An 18,771-nucleotide genomic window follows, 5' to 3' on the forward strand; every position below is an offset into this window, starting at 1 on the left:
ACACACACACACACACACACACACACACACACACACACACACACACAATGAAGATGCAAAAACATTTTATAATTCATTAGAACAATAACATATATAGGGCTACTCTGAAAAAAATTGGAAAGAACTTAGAGCTGATCTGGAAATAGTTTTGCTGATATCTTTTTCTAGATTACTGGATTTGAAGAATTCCAGTCTTTTAGAAATAATGAGTAATGAGCAGCAGGGATTTCTTCCCACTGTGGATATGGCTTTGAAAAATGGAAACGTTTACTTCAATATTTACTGTGTACATTTTTTTGTCATTCTTTGTCATAAGTATATGGAGTAACCTGCAAAATAAAGTAGCATGTTTTCAGGTGCTGGGCAGAGGCTCTCCCTCAAACAGGAAAAAAGAAGAAGTTCTGAACACGGAGAGCTGCAGAGGTGTAAGTAGCATTTCATGAGCCCCTGCCTACCCAACCACTTGAAAACACAAAGACAAATGAGACTTGCAAATTACAAGCGAGTATCGGGTGAAGGTTTTTTTTCCCGCTTTCCTGTGCAGCTCTGCTGAAGAGACATGTGAGTCACCTCAAATATTCTTACTAGGAACTCCCAAGCTATACCGAGGAAACTGTGTCTCAGAGTGATGTTCACTCAGGTACAGTGCGGTTACGTGTTTCTAAACCAACTCTTCTAAAGGTGCCATTTCAGTTCACACCCACTGCAGGAACAACATGATCATCAACATGCAGCACACACAGACATTGTTTCTTTCACCCTCTTGCCCTCTTGTTTCTAAAATGCTACGTTATGTCATTTGTGTGTTACCTGTCTGACAACCAAAGGTGACATCATAAAAACTATACAAATACTCACAAATAACCCAAACATGAGACTGATTTCATGCGAGTGATACGGTCAGTTGATTAACATTAGAGACTAAACATACAGTTGAAAAGCAACTTTACTTAAAGCTGGGGTCGGCAGGAGGGATGTCAGCGGTTAACCACAGAGAACATGTCTGACCGTTTATGCATGCCGGTCTATGGGTTAATTCAACATGTTAACCATTTGAGCTGTTCAGACAGGACGCAAGCGCCGAGGCCTTTCTTAAAAGCTGTGCATCTGCATTTAACTGCCAATAGGAATGCCCTCTCTCTGAAATGACCTGTGATTGCCCAACGTCTCCCGTCACCGGCTAGCCTTTCTAAAGCCTAAAAACAGAGCCAATAGGAGGCGAGGACAAGTCGGTTTTCTCTCGGACCACTTCAAACGTAATTATAGAATTTACGCCCAATGACGCCAAAAAACAACAACAACAACAAAAACTTCCTACCCCAGCTTTAAGCCACATTTTATCCTTTGACACAAAACAGTGTCTTGAATTTTGTTGGGAAGATAAATCAATAAATGGACAAAAACAAGATGCAACCCAATAATTGAGAATCGACATGAGAGGCTTACAGCTTGTTTACTCAGCCTTGATCTGTACTCTACAAGCCGAATCCCTGGTGAAGATGAACAAAGATAATATAGTTGGAGGCGAATTGAAGCATGCAGAGCCCCCTGGATGTTACCAGACTTACCACTAGGCTCCTGAATGCTACCGTTGCCTTTACAATGTCAGCATAGTCTGGGTGGGCTTCCTGTGGAGGAAAAAAAACAACACATCAACAAACATAGCAGCCTAACTCTAAATGTTAAAGCACATAGTATGCATGATGTAATATACGCATAAGACTCAAGGGTTTTTAACTTTCCATTGACATACATTGTCAGTCATTAGATGCCATTTAGTTGTTGGGCAAAAATCAAATCTACAAATGGTTGGCTGTGGTTACAAATATACAGTACATATATAAATACAACACTGATAGTATTTTCAATTCCTTTATCAAAGAAATATATTTAATTACATATCATTTCAGTATATATTTAAACATTGTAAGTTTATTTCTATTTCCTGTACCTCCACATGTCTCTCCAGCTCCTGCAACAGCGTGGGGTATTTGTCGAGCCTCATGAAGGGCTTACTGAGACTGGTGGTCAGGGTCAGGATCCCTGGAGAACTGGCTCCTTGGCTCTCCATGAACTTGTCTAGTTCCTCACTGTTAAACACACAAAAACAAGCTCAGTTTAGGTTTTTAAGATTCTTTTATGGGGATAAACTACAGTGTGCAGAGCAGCACCCCCGACTTCACAGGTCAAGGCTCAGGGACTACTCAAAGACACGAAACATTGCGTCAACTTGAAGATTTACTTCAATATAAAGTTTATAATTTTCACAAAATATATCTGTTCCCATGCATTTGTCATTGCTGTAAGAACCACTAACACGATGACAAAAACCCACAGCCTATCACACCTGTTGTGCATGTGAGAATGGACCACAGATAACTGTAATGGTGTTAATAACATTAAAAAGACAAATTAGGTCATCGTTTTTTTTTTGCACTTTTCCTCTTGCTATATACTCTCACTTCACTGCAAACTTAAAAAAAAATGTGCTTTGAAAGTAGCACCATTCCTTCAACTTCAATCATAGGGTATCCTGTAGCAACACGAGCTGGTAACATTGAGTAAATGTGAATGTCACAGAAAAAGGCTCCTGCAACTGAAACGCAAATGTGCTTACTGTGAAAAAGCGCCTCGCTTGCCTGTCAACATAACCACAATGACAATGTATCCTGTCAACAGTCTGCTTCCTGTGAGTAATTCAACCTAACCTGCAGCTCACTGTGTAGAACCGGACAAGCCATTTCTACATTACTCTATATCAATTAAACTTTGTTTTGCTGTTTCACCACGACTCTGACCAATGCGAAACAGATTAATAACAGCCGGTGCCCCTCAGTGAGAGTGGCGCTCTTTAATAGTGACCGGGTTGAAGGAAACCTTCAGCACTCAGGGGACTCGGTGTAACTGCTCAGACTGAGTTAAGCTCCCTGGTTACTTACGGATTGGAAAGCCTGACACCGTGTGGTTGGAAGCTATCAATGAACAATGTCAACAAAAATATATGAAAACAATGACTGTGAATTAGACAGGTGAGTAAGCAAAGCCTGAGGGCATTTAGGTTGGTTAGGTTAATGGTTTCCAACCTTTTTTACCCTCGACACCTTTACACATTACAGGCTGCATGTCCGAGTTTTGAGCAACTCAATGAAATAGTGATTATTCTTTCTCAGACCGTTTTATTTTAATACATTTTAGGTAGGAAGAGTTTAAACAAGACTCAAAATTTGGCGAGCAGAATAATATTTTTCTCTTATTTCCTACCCAAGAAATCATCTCATGACCTCTTCAATTCATCTTGTGAACCCTGCTGGTTTATAGCAGAGGGTGAAGGATTTACTACCACAGAGTAGTAACCTTCATTAGTTGAGTGAGTCTACCACCATGAGGCACATTTAAGTCTATCAAATGCCTGAACAGCAGGGCTATTACATTTGCACTATTCACCCCAATTCTCAAAATATCTTCATGATTAAGAATCAGACTGGTCTTTGTTGTGGTGAACGGCTGCGGCATGACTGACCTGTGGTCAGTGAGGATGCAAACAGCTGAGGGATGGCTGGAACAGTAAGCCAGGTACAGATTCTTGATCTGACACATCAGGTTTAAATAGCAGCCCGCCACTCGCTGCTGGCCCTCTGGGACTCTGCGAAGACAGAAGAAAACGGTTGAGTGAAAGAAGAAGGAGAGAGTATAAAATTGCATTGATGATATACAGAATAATTTCCAAATAACTGAAATGCTGCCATTATTCAGGGCGTCTTGAATTTGATCCTGTCAAAAGATGTTTTACTGACGGAATACAAGAACTTTCTGGCAAATTACAGGTCTTCATTCAACTGATTTCTCATCGGATTAACAGATTAACCACAAAATCGTAATATATTAAGATTTCTTAAACTGAATTTGATAGCGATTCCCAGGTCTTGAAATTATATAGTTTACACTATTTCAACAACTGCAGATACTTCACATTCCTACCGGCCATTTCTCTCCAGAAGCCTTGGATGCCAGAGTTTCCCAACCAGTGCATGAATGCACCAAATGAATGATTGCAAACATAGTAAATATATTGGGCTGCATGTTGACTATGATGGATTAACTATTTAAAAAAAAAAAAATTAAATCTTTGCAAGTTGGTTTCTGAGCCATGAAGAGAATGTCTTGGAGGAAGAAAATTATTCCAAAAATGTAATCAAGTACGGTACGCTTTGCGGAACACTTGGAAGCAATGTATAGTAAGTGTGCAGTGTAGTAAATGACCTACAATAAAACATAAATGAATACTAGAATGGTCTTCTAAAAGGCTTTTGATTTCGTAGAATACAAGCACAGCAGAGTGTACACTGTGGTCCAAACTTTGCTCTCCACTAAGATGAGTTTATTAAATAACAAAACTGACCAAACAGCAAAATGTTTCCATGGAGGTCCGGGCCCAGCATGACTTACTTGGTACAGTCCTCCAGAGACACACACAGTCCCTGCTGGAAGGCGAGTATCTCCTCCAGGTTTCCACAGAGGGTGGCGCTGTCTGCACTGCTCAGCCTGAACACACACATATTTAGCATTAGCGGAGGCAATAGCGACTGTTCTGCATCAGACATGACGAAAGAAAGTTAAACATGAAAGTACAGTGAGCTTTATCACAATTACAATTTCAGTGAATTCAAAAATATTGAATTATTTCTGAAACGTTAATTTCGTTTATAGAATACGCGTATAGAATTACACATTGCCCTGTGGATTAGATGATGCATTTTGCCCATTAATGGATCTGATCTTACTTGTCGCTGGCTTGCAGGGGTCGTAGGTAACAACTGAGCACCGTTTGTAATTCTTTGACAAACTCCCGCTCGTGTTCCAAGATGTCCTGTACCACCTGCAGAAGCAGCACAATCAGCAGAACAGTTAAAGTTGGCAGATTTCAAGAATGCACAATATCTCCTAAAAGTAAACTGTTCAGATAATTATTAACTAGTTTTACCCGGGATTATTTTTGTTGTTATTAGTCCATAATACTTCATCAGTCCTTTTGTTATCGTTAGTTCACTTAAAAAGTGAGAAAATGCAAGCAGACACACTGATGCCATGGTCAATAAGTCAGTATGAGCTGCCAGTATTTTTGACAAACTCTGATAAACAGTTAAGATTTAAGAATGACAAATACATTTTAAATGTCTGAATTCCTGCTTTACGTATTATTAAGATCCACATGAAAACACATGTTTTGTGTGTAAGCGAAGTGACGTAATGAATAATGATATTTTTACATGAATTTGACTCACCACACTGTAGTAGTTCTTGGTCAGCTGAGTGCCTTTAGGAGACAATGGCTTCTCTGTAGAGGAGATAAATAAAAATATTAGAGCATTATAATCATCAAAAAGATTTTTTTTTTTTTTTTAAAACTTCATACTGAATATCTCGACAAAAATTTTAAACAACTAATATTAAAAAACGAATTACTGCCTTGCGGTTGTTTTCCTCTGCTACCCTGAGATGCCATTTACATCCATGTCCATCCAAAATGTCTTCACTTCATAATTGTACCCGTTTAAACATTTGTGTTACAGCACCATCACACTCAGGAATCCACGATTCTGGTTGTGTGACCAAACTCACCGCAGGGTTTGATCTCCCGGACGTAGTTGCTGGGGAACCAGCCCGTCTTGCCGTTGAGTGAGCCCTCCCACCATCCGCCGTCCTCCTGCCGCATCACATGGATCAGGTCGCCTTTGTTGAATGACAGCTCGTCCTCATTGTTGTGCTTGAAGTTGAAGCGAGCCTTCACCATCAGCTGCCCGCCTCCACCGTTCTCAGGCATCTCCTGTTGGAGAGACGGTCAAACAAATTGGGTGCATCAGCAAAAAACATCTGTGTGTTTGTACGTATGTAATTATAAAATGTATTCACACAATCTTCAACCTGCATTTGTAAATTTGGCTTTGTGGAAAATGTTTTGTGCTTCTCTTGACATACTTATTCTTCATTATGCAAGAAAATGTGTATTCATCTGAGGTAAACAACAACTAAATGACTAATTCAGGGTAGAAATGTGCAATATGTGGAAAGTCAAATTGGGGTGAACAAGCCTGTGAAGTAGATAACAGAAAATACAGAAGGTACCGTACCACCGATTTGGATTGTCTACGCAGAGAGCCTTTGGATTTGGAGAGTGTGTGTGAAGATGTCAACTGATTAGGAGAGTGAGCGCCGGACTGCGAACATGACCTCTCAGCAGCACATTCTATGGACACACACAGAGGAAATACGGAAAGACTTTACATCGGTTACATTGACGTCTGAGCCTCGACTCCCTGGCCTTGTTCTCATCAAGTGAACAACTTCACCAGCAACACACACACACATCCCATCATCATCACAGTTGAGGCAGACGCACATACTTTGGGTGCTGACATCTTGATGATAATGCATGCGAGTATGGTCCATTGCTCTGCACAGCCCCAGGATAGAAAAGACACACACACACACACACACACACACACACACACACACACACACACACTCGTCCGATTTAACCAAACCTGGCACACGGCTACACAATAAGATAAAGCAGCTGTAGGAGGAATGGCTACATGCAGCCTTTAGGTCATAATACAAAGTGATCGCTCCTGTTGTCTACGTGTTGGTTCAGCAAATACATTCATTCTGGTTACTTGACACATATTTCACAGAATTTCCTCCAAACCTGTCTCTTATCTGAAGTGCAGTTCAGTGAAAAATGCAAAATCTAATTTATGTCACCGATATGCTTTCCCCTCTACAGTGTCATCACTGTGCCTCTGCAGCAGAGTCACGTTGATTTATGGTCAGTAGCTGCCAGCTGTCCTGCAGCGGAAGTGCAGTCCTTGAGGTGCACTGACATAGCTATCAATTTTTGTCGCTAGTACTCACTTGAAAAGTGACACATGGCAGCCCCTGCAACCTCTTACGAGCTAACAAGCAGAAACACATTCACAGAGGACAGACTGCCCATCAAATGCCAACTGGATGCCAGCCAGGTCCACTGTCTAATCCTCGTGCAAATCACAGAAGAAAGCAAATAAATAACAGCACCCCACCAGCCTTAATAACCTCTTATTCAGATCCAATAAGGAGTTCAGATCAGAGCAATAAAACTGACAAACGCTAGTGTGCACTTTCACTTATGGGCAGTAAAATGTGCTACGGTAATACTTTGTGTAATCTTGTTTCCTCAGCAGCCTATGCAATGTATGGAAAAAGGCTGGAGATTCCCCACTGCTGTCCTTATGCTGAGACGTCAGGGAGGGCTGACTTGACATGATGAAAGCGACACAGAGGGCAGAAGGGGCGGTCCACATGTACTGCAGGTTGGGCTCATGGTGGATCCCGCATGCCACTCCCAACACCCACAGAGGAGCCTAACAAGCCCTTCTGTCAGCTACGTTCTGTGGTTACCACAGCTATTTATGTATGCAGGCTAAGTTCAAAAGCATTTACCCTAAACAAACGTTCATACCGAGAACAGAAATGTCAGGAGCAAAGCCAGGAGAGGATAATTGATGGAAAACACAGAGGCCTCTTGTGTTTAATCATATCAACTAACTTGTGACTAATCCACTTCCAATCAAGTTCACTTTTGAAGATGGGAGAACAGCTGCTGGGCATAGCCAGCCTATAAAAGATTTGCATATCAAGCAAAGGCAGAGTACTGACAGAAGCTTCTGGTCCACATCTCACGTCGTGGCACGCCTCCTCCCCCTTTCATTTAAGTGCACTCAAGAGATTGATCATGCGTTAACAAAGTCATAGCGAGCGTAACATATCCCCAGAGGACGATAACATCATGTAGTGTTGAAACAATTAGCCGATTAATTGATGGGTCAAAAATGATACGGCAATGAATCCGTTTGGTAATTTATCAAGCAAAACAAGCCGCGTATTTGCAAAAACTAGCGCATTAAAAGTGAGGATTTTGTGCATTTGTCTGTTGTGCATCATTGTAAATTGAATAACTGGAAGACATCACCCTTTTCAAAATGTTCTGACATTTATAGAGTAATCAATAAAACAGAGAGGAAAATAATTATGAGCCGCAGCAACGCTAATATCGTGCTGCATCCAACATTATGATTAATCATGAGGCTCGCAGAGGTGGCCGATTGATCCAGAAACGCTGACTAAATAATTCTAAGGCTGCTGGTTCTCTGGCCGCTGTGAACTGGAGACTAGAGGGAGACTGGTTTAACCCCTTCACAGCCCCCAAACAAGGACTCTCAAAAGCAAAGTAATTAGCCTATGGGGTGCGAACCATTTTATGCTGCGTCCTTATTGAAGAAACGCTCCTAAGTGTGTGGAGTGTGTGTGTGTGTGTGTGTGTGTGTGATATACTACATAATGCACTTTGCTTAATTCTGAGCTCAATCGAAATGTCAAAAACATAAAACGAACAAAAGAGGATATTATTAAGGGTGTCTCGATTCATGCACATGAGTAAATATGGCACGCAGCATGACACAAACACACACTGCCATGCCAGCTGCCCACGGGTAACACACACACACACACAATCATCATTTGCAATGGCTGCATGGACAAAGTCTGTGAAACCATCATAGCACATACATGTGGAAATAACGAATCACCTGCTAATATGTAGCGGCATGTACCGTTTTTCACTATCCAAGCTTGTTTATTGGAATGTTTGCGTCAAGTGACAGGGGAGGCAGAGTAATATACGGACTTCCATTGAAGTCAGGATTTATTTTCACACATCAGGATACCGTAACGTGAGACCAAATGCTACTACTCAATTATATTTGATGCTGTACTTTTAGAGAGGACACGTTTTCATCAAGAATCCCCCAATATGAGGGACTGGAGGCACAGAGAGAGAGAGAGAGAGAGAGAGAGAGAGAGAGAGAGAGAGAGAGACTGCAAAACGCTTACCTTGTGTGGCAAAGTTGACCGCCATCAAAGTGGTCAGCACCTTGCCAAAATTCTCGCCAGTGTATAGCCACTCTGGTTCAAACCCCTGGGTGGAAAAGGAACCAAGAAGATGGCATCAGACCAAAAACCCCAAACACATCTGTTCATACAAGCCGGAATCCACCAGATGTGGAAGAAGAGCGAGTAAAAAAAATTAGAAGCTGTTCTACTGATAGCACAGATCTGAGCCGTAAAGCTTAATAAGTGGACACAGAGACGGCACAAACAATAGTGAGAGACACACACACAATGAAACACACAGGGATTGACAAAAGGCGACATGTTGAGCATGACGTATATTTTTCTTAGTGGTTTGTGATGAAACAGACAGTACCAGACTTATTTGCGATTACACACACACAGTCACACTGCTTGCTCACTCTGTCTCAGACAGCTATCTTCTTTCCTCTAGCAGATAAGGTTTCCCATTTTAAATAAAACATCTTAAATATAGAGTTTGAGTAGTACAGCCTTGGTGATGGGTTATGTAGAACCTCATCGAGTTTTAAAGCAAGTGTGACCATTACATCTGGAGGTATAGGATCGGCCGTAGGGTCTACATGACTACTTAGATTTACTTGGCTTACTTTTCATCACTTAAAAAAAACATAACGTTACGCAAAATGTTTTTGTGCCACTGGTTTCAAGAGTCGAAAATACTGGGAAAAACCCGTTTGCATTGATAAAACAAAATGGAGAATGTGGGTCTGACGTCACAATATTGACCAGTAATAAATGTTGCCAGTATTGACCATCGTGACCATTGTCAGCGCCAGTAGTCTGAATGAGTCATGTTGTGAATACATGCTACTCTGAAGCTGTAGCAGTGTGTAAAATCACAACAAATAATAAATCATCTCATGCAGCTTATAACGCAGCAAAAACTAATCTGTGGCACTGAGCGGTAATTGGTGCTTCCTCTTTCTGCATCTCAGGGCAGAAGTGAAAGCAGTATAACTGCTCTCTTTGTGCAGTCACGGGACAAGCAGCCACCATTTGCTATGGAGAGAAAAAGAGAGAAAAAGTTCTCTAACCACCACCATCACTGACCATAAGGATGGGTAGGGCCGGCTGTAGCACCACAGACATCCCTCGACTTGTAACATTGGACAGAGGCAAAAAAAACAAAAAACGCCTGCACCATGAGCTACTGGCTGGCCGCAGAAAGTCTAATTATGGGCTACGGCAGGGTGGCTGGATAAAAGCAAAGGGGACCTCCCAGACATAACAAGCCAGCTGGGCAGGACTACTGAACCACTTGCAGTGAGCGAAGCTTGCTGACTCAATTAGCCGTTTAAAGAAACCAACTGATGTGACTCAAGACCAGAAAAGGACTATTTATGAAGCTGGAGGAGAAATTACTGTCCAGTGTGGCAGAAACAGGGAAAACTCCCAACATCTGTGAATGATTTGAACCTTCTTTTTTTTTTTTAGCAATACAGCCCTGCAGTGTACGGCCAGGGGATTGTTTTAACCTGCTGCAAAATAATACAAAAAGCAATGTCACTGCAGCATGAAAGAGAAAATGAATTTAAAAAGGAAGCAAAGACTGTTTAAAAGTAAGTTGTGGCCATTTGAAAACAACTAGTCAGAGCAGTTCCCCTCCTGTCTGCAGAGTGGGAGTGACTGACAGCATGGACGTGCGAGGAAAACAGATGCCAGCAGGGTAAGCAGATCACAACACAAGCAAGAGCGTGTCAAAATGTGCACTGTGGACTGCAGTGGGCTCAGGAGAGTTAAGTAAAGAGATAATGAAAGAGAGAGCAGAGCAGGCCATGTCAAAGCACACGAAACCAGACAGACACATAAGTACTTACCTCCACTTTCAAGGACGAGCATCCTTTTAAAAACTCCTTGATATTGGTAATGCAGTCGGCTTCAGCTCTCGGCTCCTGGCAATACTGAGCACACACACACACAAAATAGATGCATAAACACAAACCACGGCTTAGAAGGCAACAACAGACAAGCACGTATGTAACGCTTACGTTGCTGTCATTTCAGTTACACAGAAAAAGTAACATTGCTGCAGCACATCCGAGTGTGGTAAACCTGCAGTTAACTAAATATCTGGAGTCTTTCTACGTCTCATTCGCGCATACATAACCATTAACAACACAGCATCATCAAAGTACCCGGATTTAAGCCAAACATCCGCTCACTTTTCAAACTTTCAAAATAAAGTTTTATTAACGGTCGCGTTGAGACGTTCGAGAAGGAAATATGGAGGACAAATTTGACTTTTCGCTGCTTGTGAGTAAAGTCCAGGCTGTATGACAACCACACAGAAGGCGCAACAAGCTAGGCAGGGTAGTTAATTATAAAAGAGAGAAGTTACTACTTCCGGTTTTATTCTAGTTCAGCTGTCTTGACGCCGTTTCTTTTCTAAAGGGGGAGGTCGTGACAGTAAGAGCCGTTCAGGAGGAAGTGACGAACTGTCTCTGCAACTGTTATTTGTCATTATCAACTTCTCAACAAGCTAAGCATGTTGTTAACGTGGAGTAACATGTCGAAAAAAAGTTGTCGAAAAAACGGCATCCGGTGTAACCCCCTGCGCGAGCTCTCCAATATGGTCCTTGTCTAATGTTTCACGCGCTCTTCCCTACCGAATTTGTCCTGTTTTGGTGGGTGTCCACACCGAGTCACTCATGTCAAGAATGCGGAACATTTTTGCTCGCTTCACAGGAAACCACATCTTAAAATCCCACAAGTCACAACTCAACAAAATGCAGCTTTTAATTCGATGCATACGGCTCCACACCAAAACGCACAGGCGGCTATTAAAACTTAAGAGCTCGAGCACGGTGAGCTACAAAAAAAACTAAAGGCCTGCTGCAGGGAGAAGTTCTTGTCGGTATCATTTTCATCAAACCCCTCCCTTCCTTTCGCCAGGAGCCGTCGATCGTTTGGCGTTCGTTGACTTGAATTGACTTAAATCAACAACTCACCTTGGGAGTAAAGCCAGGTATGAGCCGCTCCGCGAGCTTGCACAAGACGACCCCATCCTTTAACGATGTTTTCAAAAACTCCTCCGGATCCGCTATATTCTTTTTAGGCGAGCTGAGCACTCCTAGTGATATTAACCACGTTACCGTCTGCTCCTCTGGATTCATAGCTCCACAAAACGAGCATTGCCTAAGCACGCATTGCTAAAAAAAAACACACACACAACAAAAAAACAAAACTGGCGGCCTGTTCCGTATCAATATGCAACTCACATCCGCACTTCTGCTAAAAGTTAAAAAAAGAAAAGAAAGAGGCGGTGGGGGGAAGGACGACTCTGTTTCTACACGCAAAACTGATGATCACCCCTACTGGCAAATAGGCACCTCAACAATAGACAGGAGTCGTTTTCCTCTGCAAAGCACCACATGTTGGCCGAAGGCACTTTCTCTAATATGTTACAAGTAGAAGTGCAGCAATGATCAGGAAACACCACCAGGGAGATGATATCTGACGTGCATCAGCATATTTTGCAACAGAAAAAATAAATGTAGGAATAACTGGTTATTTGATGAGTGCATGTAAATAGTCATTACACTAGCTTTGAAACACATTGCATCTTCTGTAGTTAAAATATTGATCATGATGGAAATTGGGTCATTGTGAAGTTTTCTGACACGGTAAGCTGTGACTTTTGCCATGTCAACTTATTTCTGTATATTGCATTGTGACATTTGCAGGAGGAAAAAGGAATTAAATCCTTAATGAATTTAAATATTCATTAAAGCTTCAGAATCAGGTAAACAAGAAGTTTGTCATAAGCAGGTCAATTTTAAGAACTATAGTAACCAATTTGGGTTAGAATTGTGCTAATTGAGCTCTTATATGATAAGACAAAACAAAGTAAACAATGGGTTCTTTATAGTCTTTATTGAAAACACCATGAACACTTTGATTTGAGCAAATCCTCGGCTTGTGTTCTTCCCACTTTCAACACGCATTCCCACTTGAAGACAGGATTCCACCGGCACTCAACGGAAACCTGTGCCAGCACCTGAAATACAGTAAACATCACAAACAACGGATTACATCAACAATTGTATTTCACAGGGATATGAACCCACTCAATCATTTAGCCTGGTAGACGTACCGGCACTGGTGCACTGAGGGTTAATTGGTCCAAACATCTTGAGGACAGAATTCTGGTTAGTTGCAAGGGCAGTTGCCTTGGAGGGCCGTTTATCCTGCAACGAGAACATACAATTAACACGTTGCCCTCCTCTTAATCATGTATTCATAAAACATCTGAAAATTTTTTTTTTTTTTTAGTCCTTGGTCCGACTGCGAATTTGCTTCTGCGATTGTTTCCAGTTAGGACAATGGTGTTCTTCCAGAGGTCTCCGTTGTTTCGATTGGCATGCTCGTGGAAAAGGTTTCGATACCGAGTAAATGGCTCTTAATGTAAAAAAAATGGCTTTAAATTCCCCCCCCAAAGACAAAACTCGGGACATCTTTACTAATAATTTAAAAAAAATGTACTGTAGCCAATCATTTTACTGAGTTTGACGATTGGTTAAAAGGGGTCATTGTGAGGGCACAGTGGGCAAAATGGCGGTTAAACTTTCATTGCTGAAAAGGGACGAAACTTCTTGGATTGTTGCTGCACTTTTGACAATGTTAGCTCGCGAAAACCGACTACAATGAAAACGGCACATTCAGTTGACCTCCATGTTTTTTTTTTTGTCTTCTGAGGCAAACGTCGTCTCGAGTACCACCCTTTGTGGGGAGATTGCAATACAGGACAAAGAGAAACTCATTTACAGATGAGAAACAAAGAGGTTTGCTTTGCTTACCAGCTGTTGACTACCAGTCGAGCTGCATTTGGTTGTTGTTGTTGTTGCCTTTGGCTTTGTCGTTGCATGCCATCAAATGGCTCTATGGTGATGGATCCATTTCCAAAGAAACTACATGGAACATTTTGACAGTAACATTGGCCTAACCCTTGAAAACAGTAGCGTCCAGTCGACGGCACATTTGTCATGGGCAGAGACTCACCTATGCTTTGCAGAGAGCATTGCAAACGAGATCATGTTGCAACTTTACATTCATGTTACGTTCTTTGGTCCCGCTTGAAAATCGATGAGCAGTGGTCAAGGTACAACTAAAAGCTTTATTAGAGTAGGAAAGCCAGACTGAAAGGGCATTGCAGATTCCAACAGCACTGAATGTACAAAAAAAACTAACACCCACTTGGTAACTGTACGGTTACACGACCAAGAGAAATACTAAAAAAATTAAAAAAAATTAAAAAAAAACGTTTACACAAACTGGAAAAGTCAGGATACAGGTCAAAGCTAAGCTTCATATTCCACAGTTTTAGACATGGCTAGTTTGTCTGGTTGTCAGATTTCTTCCACAACACTTTGTTTACGGTGCACGGAGTCTACGGTTTGCTTTAATGTGATTTCCAAGTCCAGTTCAGTATCTGCTGCGAGCCATCCCTCTATCAGGCCGATTGCCACCGCGCCCACCACGTGGCCCTCCACGACTTGAGCTGCTGTACGAATCACGAGGAGGGTAGCCTCTCTCGACAGGGGGAGCTGGGCCCCTCTCCTGCCTGCCCATTCGCTCACCACGGCTAGGTGGGTATGGCTCACTCCGACTGCTGGGGTAACTGTCACGACTGCCATAGCCATCCCGGGAGCTGCTGCCATAGTCATCGTAACGACTGCTTCCACTGCTCCCACCATAGGCTGGTGGGGGGCCCCGTGAAGGTGGGGCGCTGCGAGAGTTACCTGCAGGGTCAATGGGTCAGGTAATTGGCAAGGTTCAATTTATACACTTTCTTGCACTGTGACGTGCTCATTTCTCTTTGGCCAATAGAATTAATTCGCTGACAAATAAATTAAATGGACGACATGTTTAAATGTCCCATCATGTTATCGAGCTTACGTCTAACATGGGTGTTTAGTTGATACGGGCAGTAATATATCCAAGCACAGGGAATAAACGGGCGGTGTTACCCATCTCAGCATGCCATTGATTTGAGAAGCCATTTTTCCTTTTAGAGCTCCAAGTGTTAGAATTGCAGGTAAGGACGAGGTTTTCAGAGTTGTCTTGATGTACTTTTTGAACGTTACTCCTTGAGGGAGTGCTTTGCTAGGCAACACATACTCAGTGGTCAACGGATGTTTCCAAGGACTTTTTGGGGTTCCTTATGGTTGCAAACTCTCTGGGGCTCATTAAATATTCCACATGATATTGCCACAAACAGATTTTTCTTTTTTTTTGTTGCCAAATGCAGCAGTAACATGGACTGGGATATGTGGAAACAGCTTTTGAATAGAATTTTGTTTTTCAGTTGAGATGCCAATGGCCATATATTTTTAATAGCATGAAATGTGCAACTTGGATTGCAGGTTTGGGGTGCGGCAAAGGGAAAGAGAAAAGCTTTACGAGGCTGCTTGAAATGCTGTTTCCTCTGGGGAGAAGAGAAACGGCAGCCTCTTGTGACTGGAGACTGCGGTAGTCAATGGTATGAATTGGTTGGTTATTCGTGCAGCTCTTCTTTCTTTGTGCCACAGTGGTTACCTGTCTGTCATTACACTAATGCAGTCATATCTTACCGTAACCATCATATGAATCTCTGTAGGAGCCACCACTTGAACGGTCCACATAGCTTCTGGGTTCCCGGCCTCCGCTATAACCCTCACGGTCACTACATAATGGGAACAATTGTTATTTAAAGGACCAGGTGAGATCCAATCTCAGTCTTTTACCTTTTTGTATCAACCCATACCTGTATCCTCTTGACATTGAGCCATAGTCATCTCGGGAACTGGAATTGGAGTATTCTCTGTATGAACAATCTCTTTGGGGAGCTCCATAGTCCCTTGAATCTCTGGAACTATAATCCCGACTCGAGTAGCTGTAAAACAAAGCGAAAATAACTACAACACTGTAACCACATTATAGTAGATATTCTATGCTTTATTTTTGCCTAAGATCTAAACCGTTTTCAAATGAGGTAAGAGAAGGGTAACAGACAGATTTAAGATGTGTAAGATATGAATCTGAATCACATATTTGAATTTGGATTCAAATTACTTCTATTTTTTTTTTAAGTAAATAAAACTATCGCAGTTGGTGTATAACAAAACGCTATAGAGATGTCAGAAACTAATATTCAAAATACTTTTGTTTCAGCTCAGCAAAACCGTAGTGCATAGTGTCAGCCCACTGTATAATGTAGCCAATGGTAAATAAGTATCCCACCTGTCTTTGGAGTTGTAATGGTCATCTCTCGGTGACGGATAATCATCCCTCCTGGACATCATGGAGTCTCTGCGAGGAGGGGGTGGACCATAGGGATCCCTGTCCCTTGACATGGGGGCTGGAACATACAAAGTAACACAAAAAAAATCATGCTTATTAATCACCAAATGTGTCTGGGTACTTTACAGAGGAGCTGTTGAAGGCTACACAGCCAGCACACTTACTTCTGCTCATGGGACCAGATGGGGCAGACCTCTTGGCAGGAGGACCTCCGTTACGAACTGGAGGTCCTCTCTTCATCGGAGGGGGACCCCTGGATGACATCCCTTTAAAGAAGGAGTCTGCATTCCCTGAATTATCATAGTAGTCTTTTCACAGACAAGAAATGCAAATATTAACACATAGGCTCCAAAGATGTTGAACAAAAAACTACATTCAGTGAGGATTTTGAACTAGAAACACATTCTATAATAGTACAAACTCAACTGAACACATTAATTTACCTCTGGACGGTGGGCCCCTCATCCCACCAGGACCTCCCCTGGAACCACGGGGGCCTCTGGGTGGACCACGACTGCGGGAGTGCATTGGTGGAGGTCCTCGTCTGCCAGCACTCTCAAACTGAGGCTTTGTTGCTTGCTCCACTTTGATCGGCTTGCCATCAAGAGACTGGTGAAAGAGTTAAAATTACAATCACAAATTCAAACGGATTTTTATTATTTTTTTAAAGATTATGGCTGCTTTAAGATTGCACTTACCTTTCCATTCATCTCACGCGCTGCATCCTTTGCATCAGACGGACTTTCAAAAGTAACGAAGGCAAAGCCTCTTGATTTGTTTGTTTCACGGTCTTTCATCAAAATAACTGAAAAGAGGAAATACAGAGTGAGAGGTGAGCTTGTGCATAGTTTAAAGACAGTCTTATTTCTTCATAGTAAACAATAACCTCAGCTCAGAATAGGCTTCATGTTAAGTGAAGAGAAAGTGGGGACTGGAAAAAGTGAACTTGTGATTGAATGATTGTTTAATTATTCAAAATTAATACCAATGAAGTCTTATGGTAACCCCCCTTAAATGTGAAAAGGCGGGCACTTGATGCCTTTACAAGTACAGCCAGGCTGCACGCTTTTGATATGCATTAAAAGCGCGAATCAGCAAAGAAATACGCAATTTTAAGAATTACGTAAACCGACAGATAATTGCACAGATATTGACTATTTTATCAAGAGTTAACCCATGTACGAAATTGAAGATACATTGGTCAACAGTAGTTTCGGTCGCACCTTCGACAATCCTGCCATATTTGCTGAAATACTGCTCCAGGGCCTTCTCGGTGGTCTCGGTGTTCAGTCCGCCGATGAAGAGCTTCCCTGGTCGGTCTGCCTCTGCCATGCTGAGCGATACACCACCTGCAAACAGCGTATATTGTCATTGGAACTTGTAGCATTTGCAAGCACAAGCCTGCTACGCTGTATTTCCCCTCAAGTATCCAGACATGAGTGTGGTGATTACCTTGTTCCTGGACTGTTGATTGCGCAAAATGGCGATAAACGTGCCAGCTGTTTTACCTAGTTACTTTGCTAACGCTAGCTAGCAAGTATTCTAGCTAACAGGGTACTCGAGCTTTCCAATGCCAACACGCTACTTTAAAAAATAATAATAATAAAAAGCAACAGTGCTATGTGATTTATATTAAGTATGCAAGCACGCAGTCAGCTGTTACCAGACTGTACTGTTCGCGGCTTTGTGTAAACTACGTTGTGTAACGGTTGTTCCTCGCCCTTCCTTCTTCTTCTTCTTCTTTCCTGTTTCCGGTAGACCAGACGCCCCAAAACGTAACGCTGCCACCTACAGTTAACTGCGAATCCTGTTTAAAGTGTTTACAGTTCATGGTTTGTGTCCTATTTACAGTATAGTAGAATGGACAAATCCACACGATCTTCTACTGAATTACATATTAAACAAAATTCCAAACTAACTGTGGTTGTGATGTCACAAAATAATGGAAAGAAACTTTAAGTTTTTGGAGATGCCATGTGATTTTTAAAGAAAAGAAGAATATACCCAGTTATAAATCTGTGTGCACCAATTGGTTTGTTGCAGACCAAAAGTAGCCAGTATCGGTTACTATTTTGAAGAGACACATTCACATAAATCATCAGAGGGTTTTATTAGATCTATCATATCTGTTATTCAGAGAACAATTCCTTAATCTTCTCTCAGCTTGACCTGGATGTAGGCTATACATTCCTTCTTGGGGCAGATTCTTAATTTAAGCCCCATTTCAGATACATAAGCCTATCCAAGAAAATAAGATTCTAGCATACCCACAACGTCAGGGCCCTCAATGGGCACAGCGTAAGTTGACCACTAGGTCCCTGGGTGCTTTTAGCATTATCAAACCACTAGGACCCCAAGATCCCTCAGCACTTACAATGTGAGGGCCCCTACACTTCTTGTTTTTTAAAATGTGAACCCACAACTAAGACCCCACAGACCCCTCACTGCTTACAATGTGAGACCAGTGTCGTCAGTGTCAGAGATCTGCGTTAATGATGGCAAACAACTCAACCTGTCTTGAAACAC

At 42.0% G+C, this 18,771-nt stretch overlaps 2 protein-coding genes across 5 annotated transcripts in view; both read right to left on the reverse strand.

Annotated features, from left to right (window-relative positions):
- arhgef6 (Rac/Cdc42 guanine nucleotide exchange factor (GEF) 6) overlaps positions 1 to 12,366 on the reverse strand; it is a 21,443-nt gene extending 9,077 nt beyond the window's left edge. For 2 of the 3 annotated variants that reach the window (XM_031862581.1, XM_031862580.1), the window contains exons 1-11: positions 11,916 to 12,366; positions 10,785 to 10,868; positions 8,929 to 9,013; positions 6,129 to 6,244; positions 5,620 to 5,824; positions 5,283 to 5,335; positions 4,782 to 4,876; positions 4,447 to 4,542; positions 3,521 to 3,643; positions 1,952 to 2,090; positions 1,569 to 1,628 (exon numbers count right to left, since the gene is read on the reverse strand). In XM_031862581.1, the coding sequence (XP_031718441.1) occupies positions 1,569 to 1,628; positions 1,952 to 2,090; positions 3,521 to 3,643; positions 4,447 to 4,542; positions 4,782 to 4,876; positions 5,283 to 5,335; positions 5,620 to 5,824; positions 6,129 to 6,244; positions 8,929 to 9,013; positions 10,785 to 10,868; positions 11,916 to 12,080 (1,221 nt within the window). In that variant the 5' untranslated portion in view covers positions 12,081 to 12,366. Of the gene's footprint in view, positions 1 to 1,568; positions 1,629 to 1,951; positions 2,091 to 3,520; positions 3,644 to 4,446; positions 4,543 to 4,781; positions 4,877 to 5,282; positions 5,336 to 5,619; positions 5,825 to 6,128; positions 6,245 to 8,928; positions 9,014 to 10,784; positions 10,869 to 10,955; positions 11,861 to 11,915 lie in introns of those variants that run through there. The other variant, XM_031862582.1, reaches the window with a different exon arrangement.
- Positions 12,367 to 12,825: 459 nt separating this feature from the next.
- On the reverse strand, positions 12,826 to 17,989 carry rbmx (RNA binding motif protein X-linked). 2 transcript variants are annotated; one of them, XM_031862583.1, is made up of 10 exons: positions 17,698 to 17,989; positions 17,469 to 17,594; positions 16,944 to 17,050; positions 16,689 to 16,854; positions 16,410 to 16,553; positions 16,186 to 16,303; positions 15,710 to 15,838; positions 15,537 to 15,628; positions 13,061 to 14,705; positions 12,826 to 12,964 (listed from the first exon to the last, which is right to left on the reverse strand). In XM_031862583.1, exons 2-9 carry the CDS (start codon positions 17,575 to 17,577, stop codon positions 14,389 to 14,391), a joined length of 1,182 nt encoding a protein of 393 aa, XP_031718443.1. In that variant the 5' UTR covers positions 17,578 to 17,594; positions 17,698 to 17,989; the 3' UTR covers positions 12,826 to 12,964; positions 13,061 to 14,388. The 2 variants fall into 2 exon arrangements, with proteins under 2 accessions (XP_031718443.1, XP_031718444.1); XM_031862584.1 differs by having other exon boundaries at positions 13,061 to 13,154; positions 17,698 to 17,987.
- Between the last annotated feature and the right edge of the window lie 782 nt (positions 17,990 to 18,771).

This window comes from Anarrhichthys ocellatus, unplaced genomic scaffold (assembly GCF_004355925.1).
Source record: "Anarrhichthys ocellatus isolate YVR2014 unplaced genomic scaffold, GSC_Weel_1.0 scaffold27, whole genome shotgun sequence".
Classification (NCBI taxonomy): domain Eukaryota; kingdom Metazoa; phylum Chordata; class Actinopteri; order Perciformes; family Anarhichadidae; genus Anarrhichthys; species Anarrhichthys ocellatus.

Excerpts from the sequence above, each read along its gene's own strand:
- rbmx (XM_031862583.1), bottom strand. The coding sequence starts at position 17,577 with ATGGCAGAGGCAGACCGACCAGGGAAGCTCTTCATCGGCGGACTGAAC. Across the intron at positions 17,051-17,468 it reads ATATGGCAGGATTGTCGAAG|TTATTTTGATGAAAGACCGT; the intron begins GTGCGACCGAAA and ends TCCTCTTTTCAG. Across the intron at positions 16,554-16,688 it reads GAGGGGCCCACCGTCCAGAG|ACTACTATGATAATTCAGGG; the intron begins GTAAATTAATGT and ends GTCTGTGAAAAG.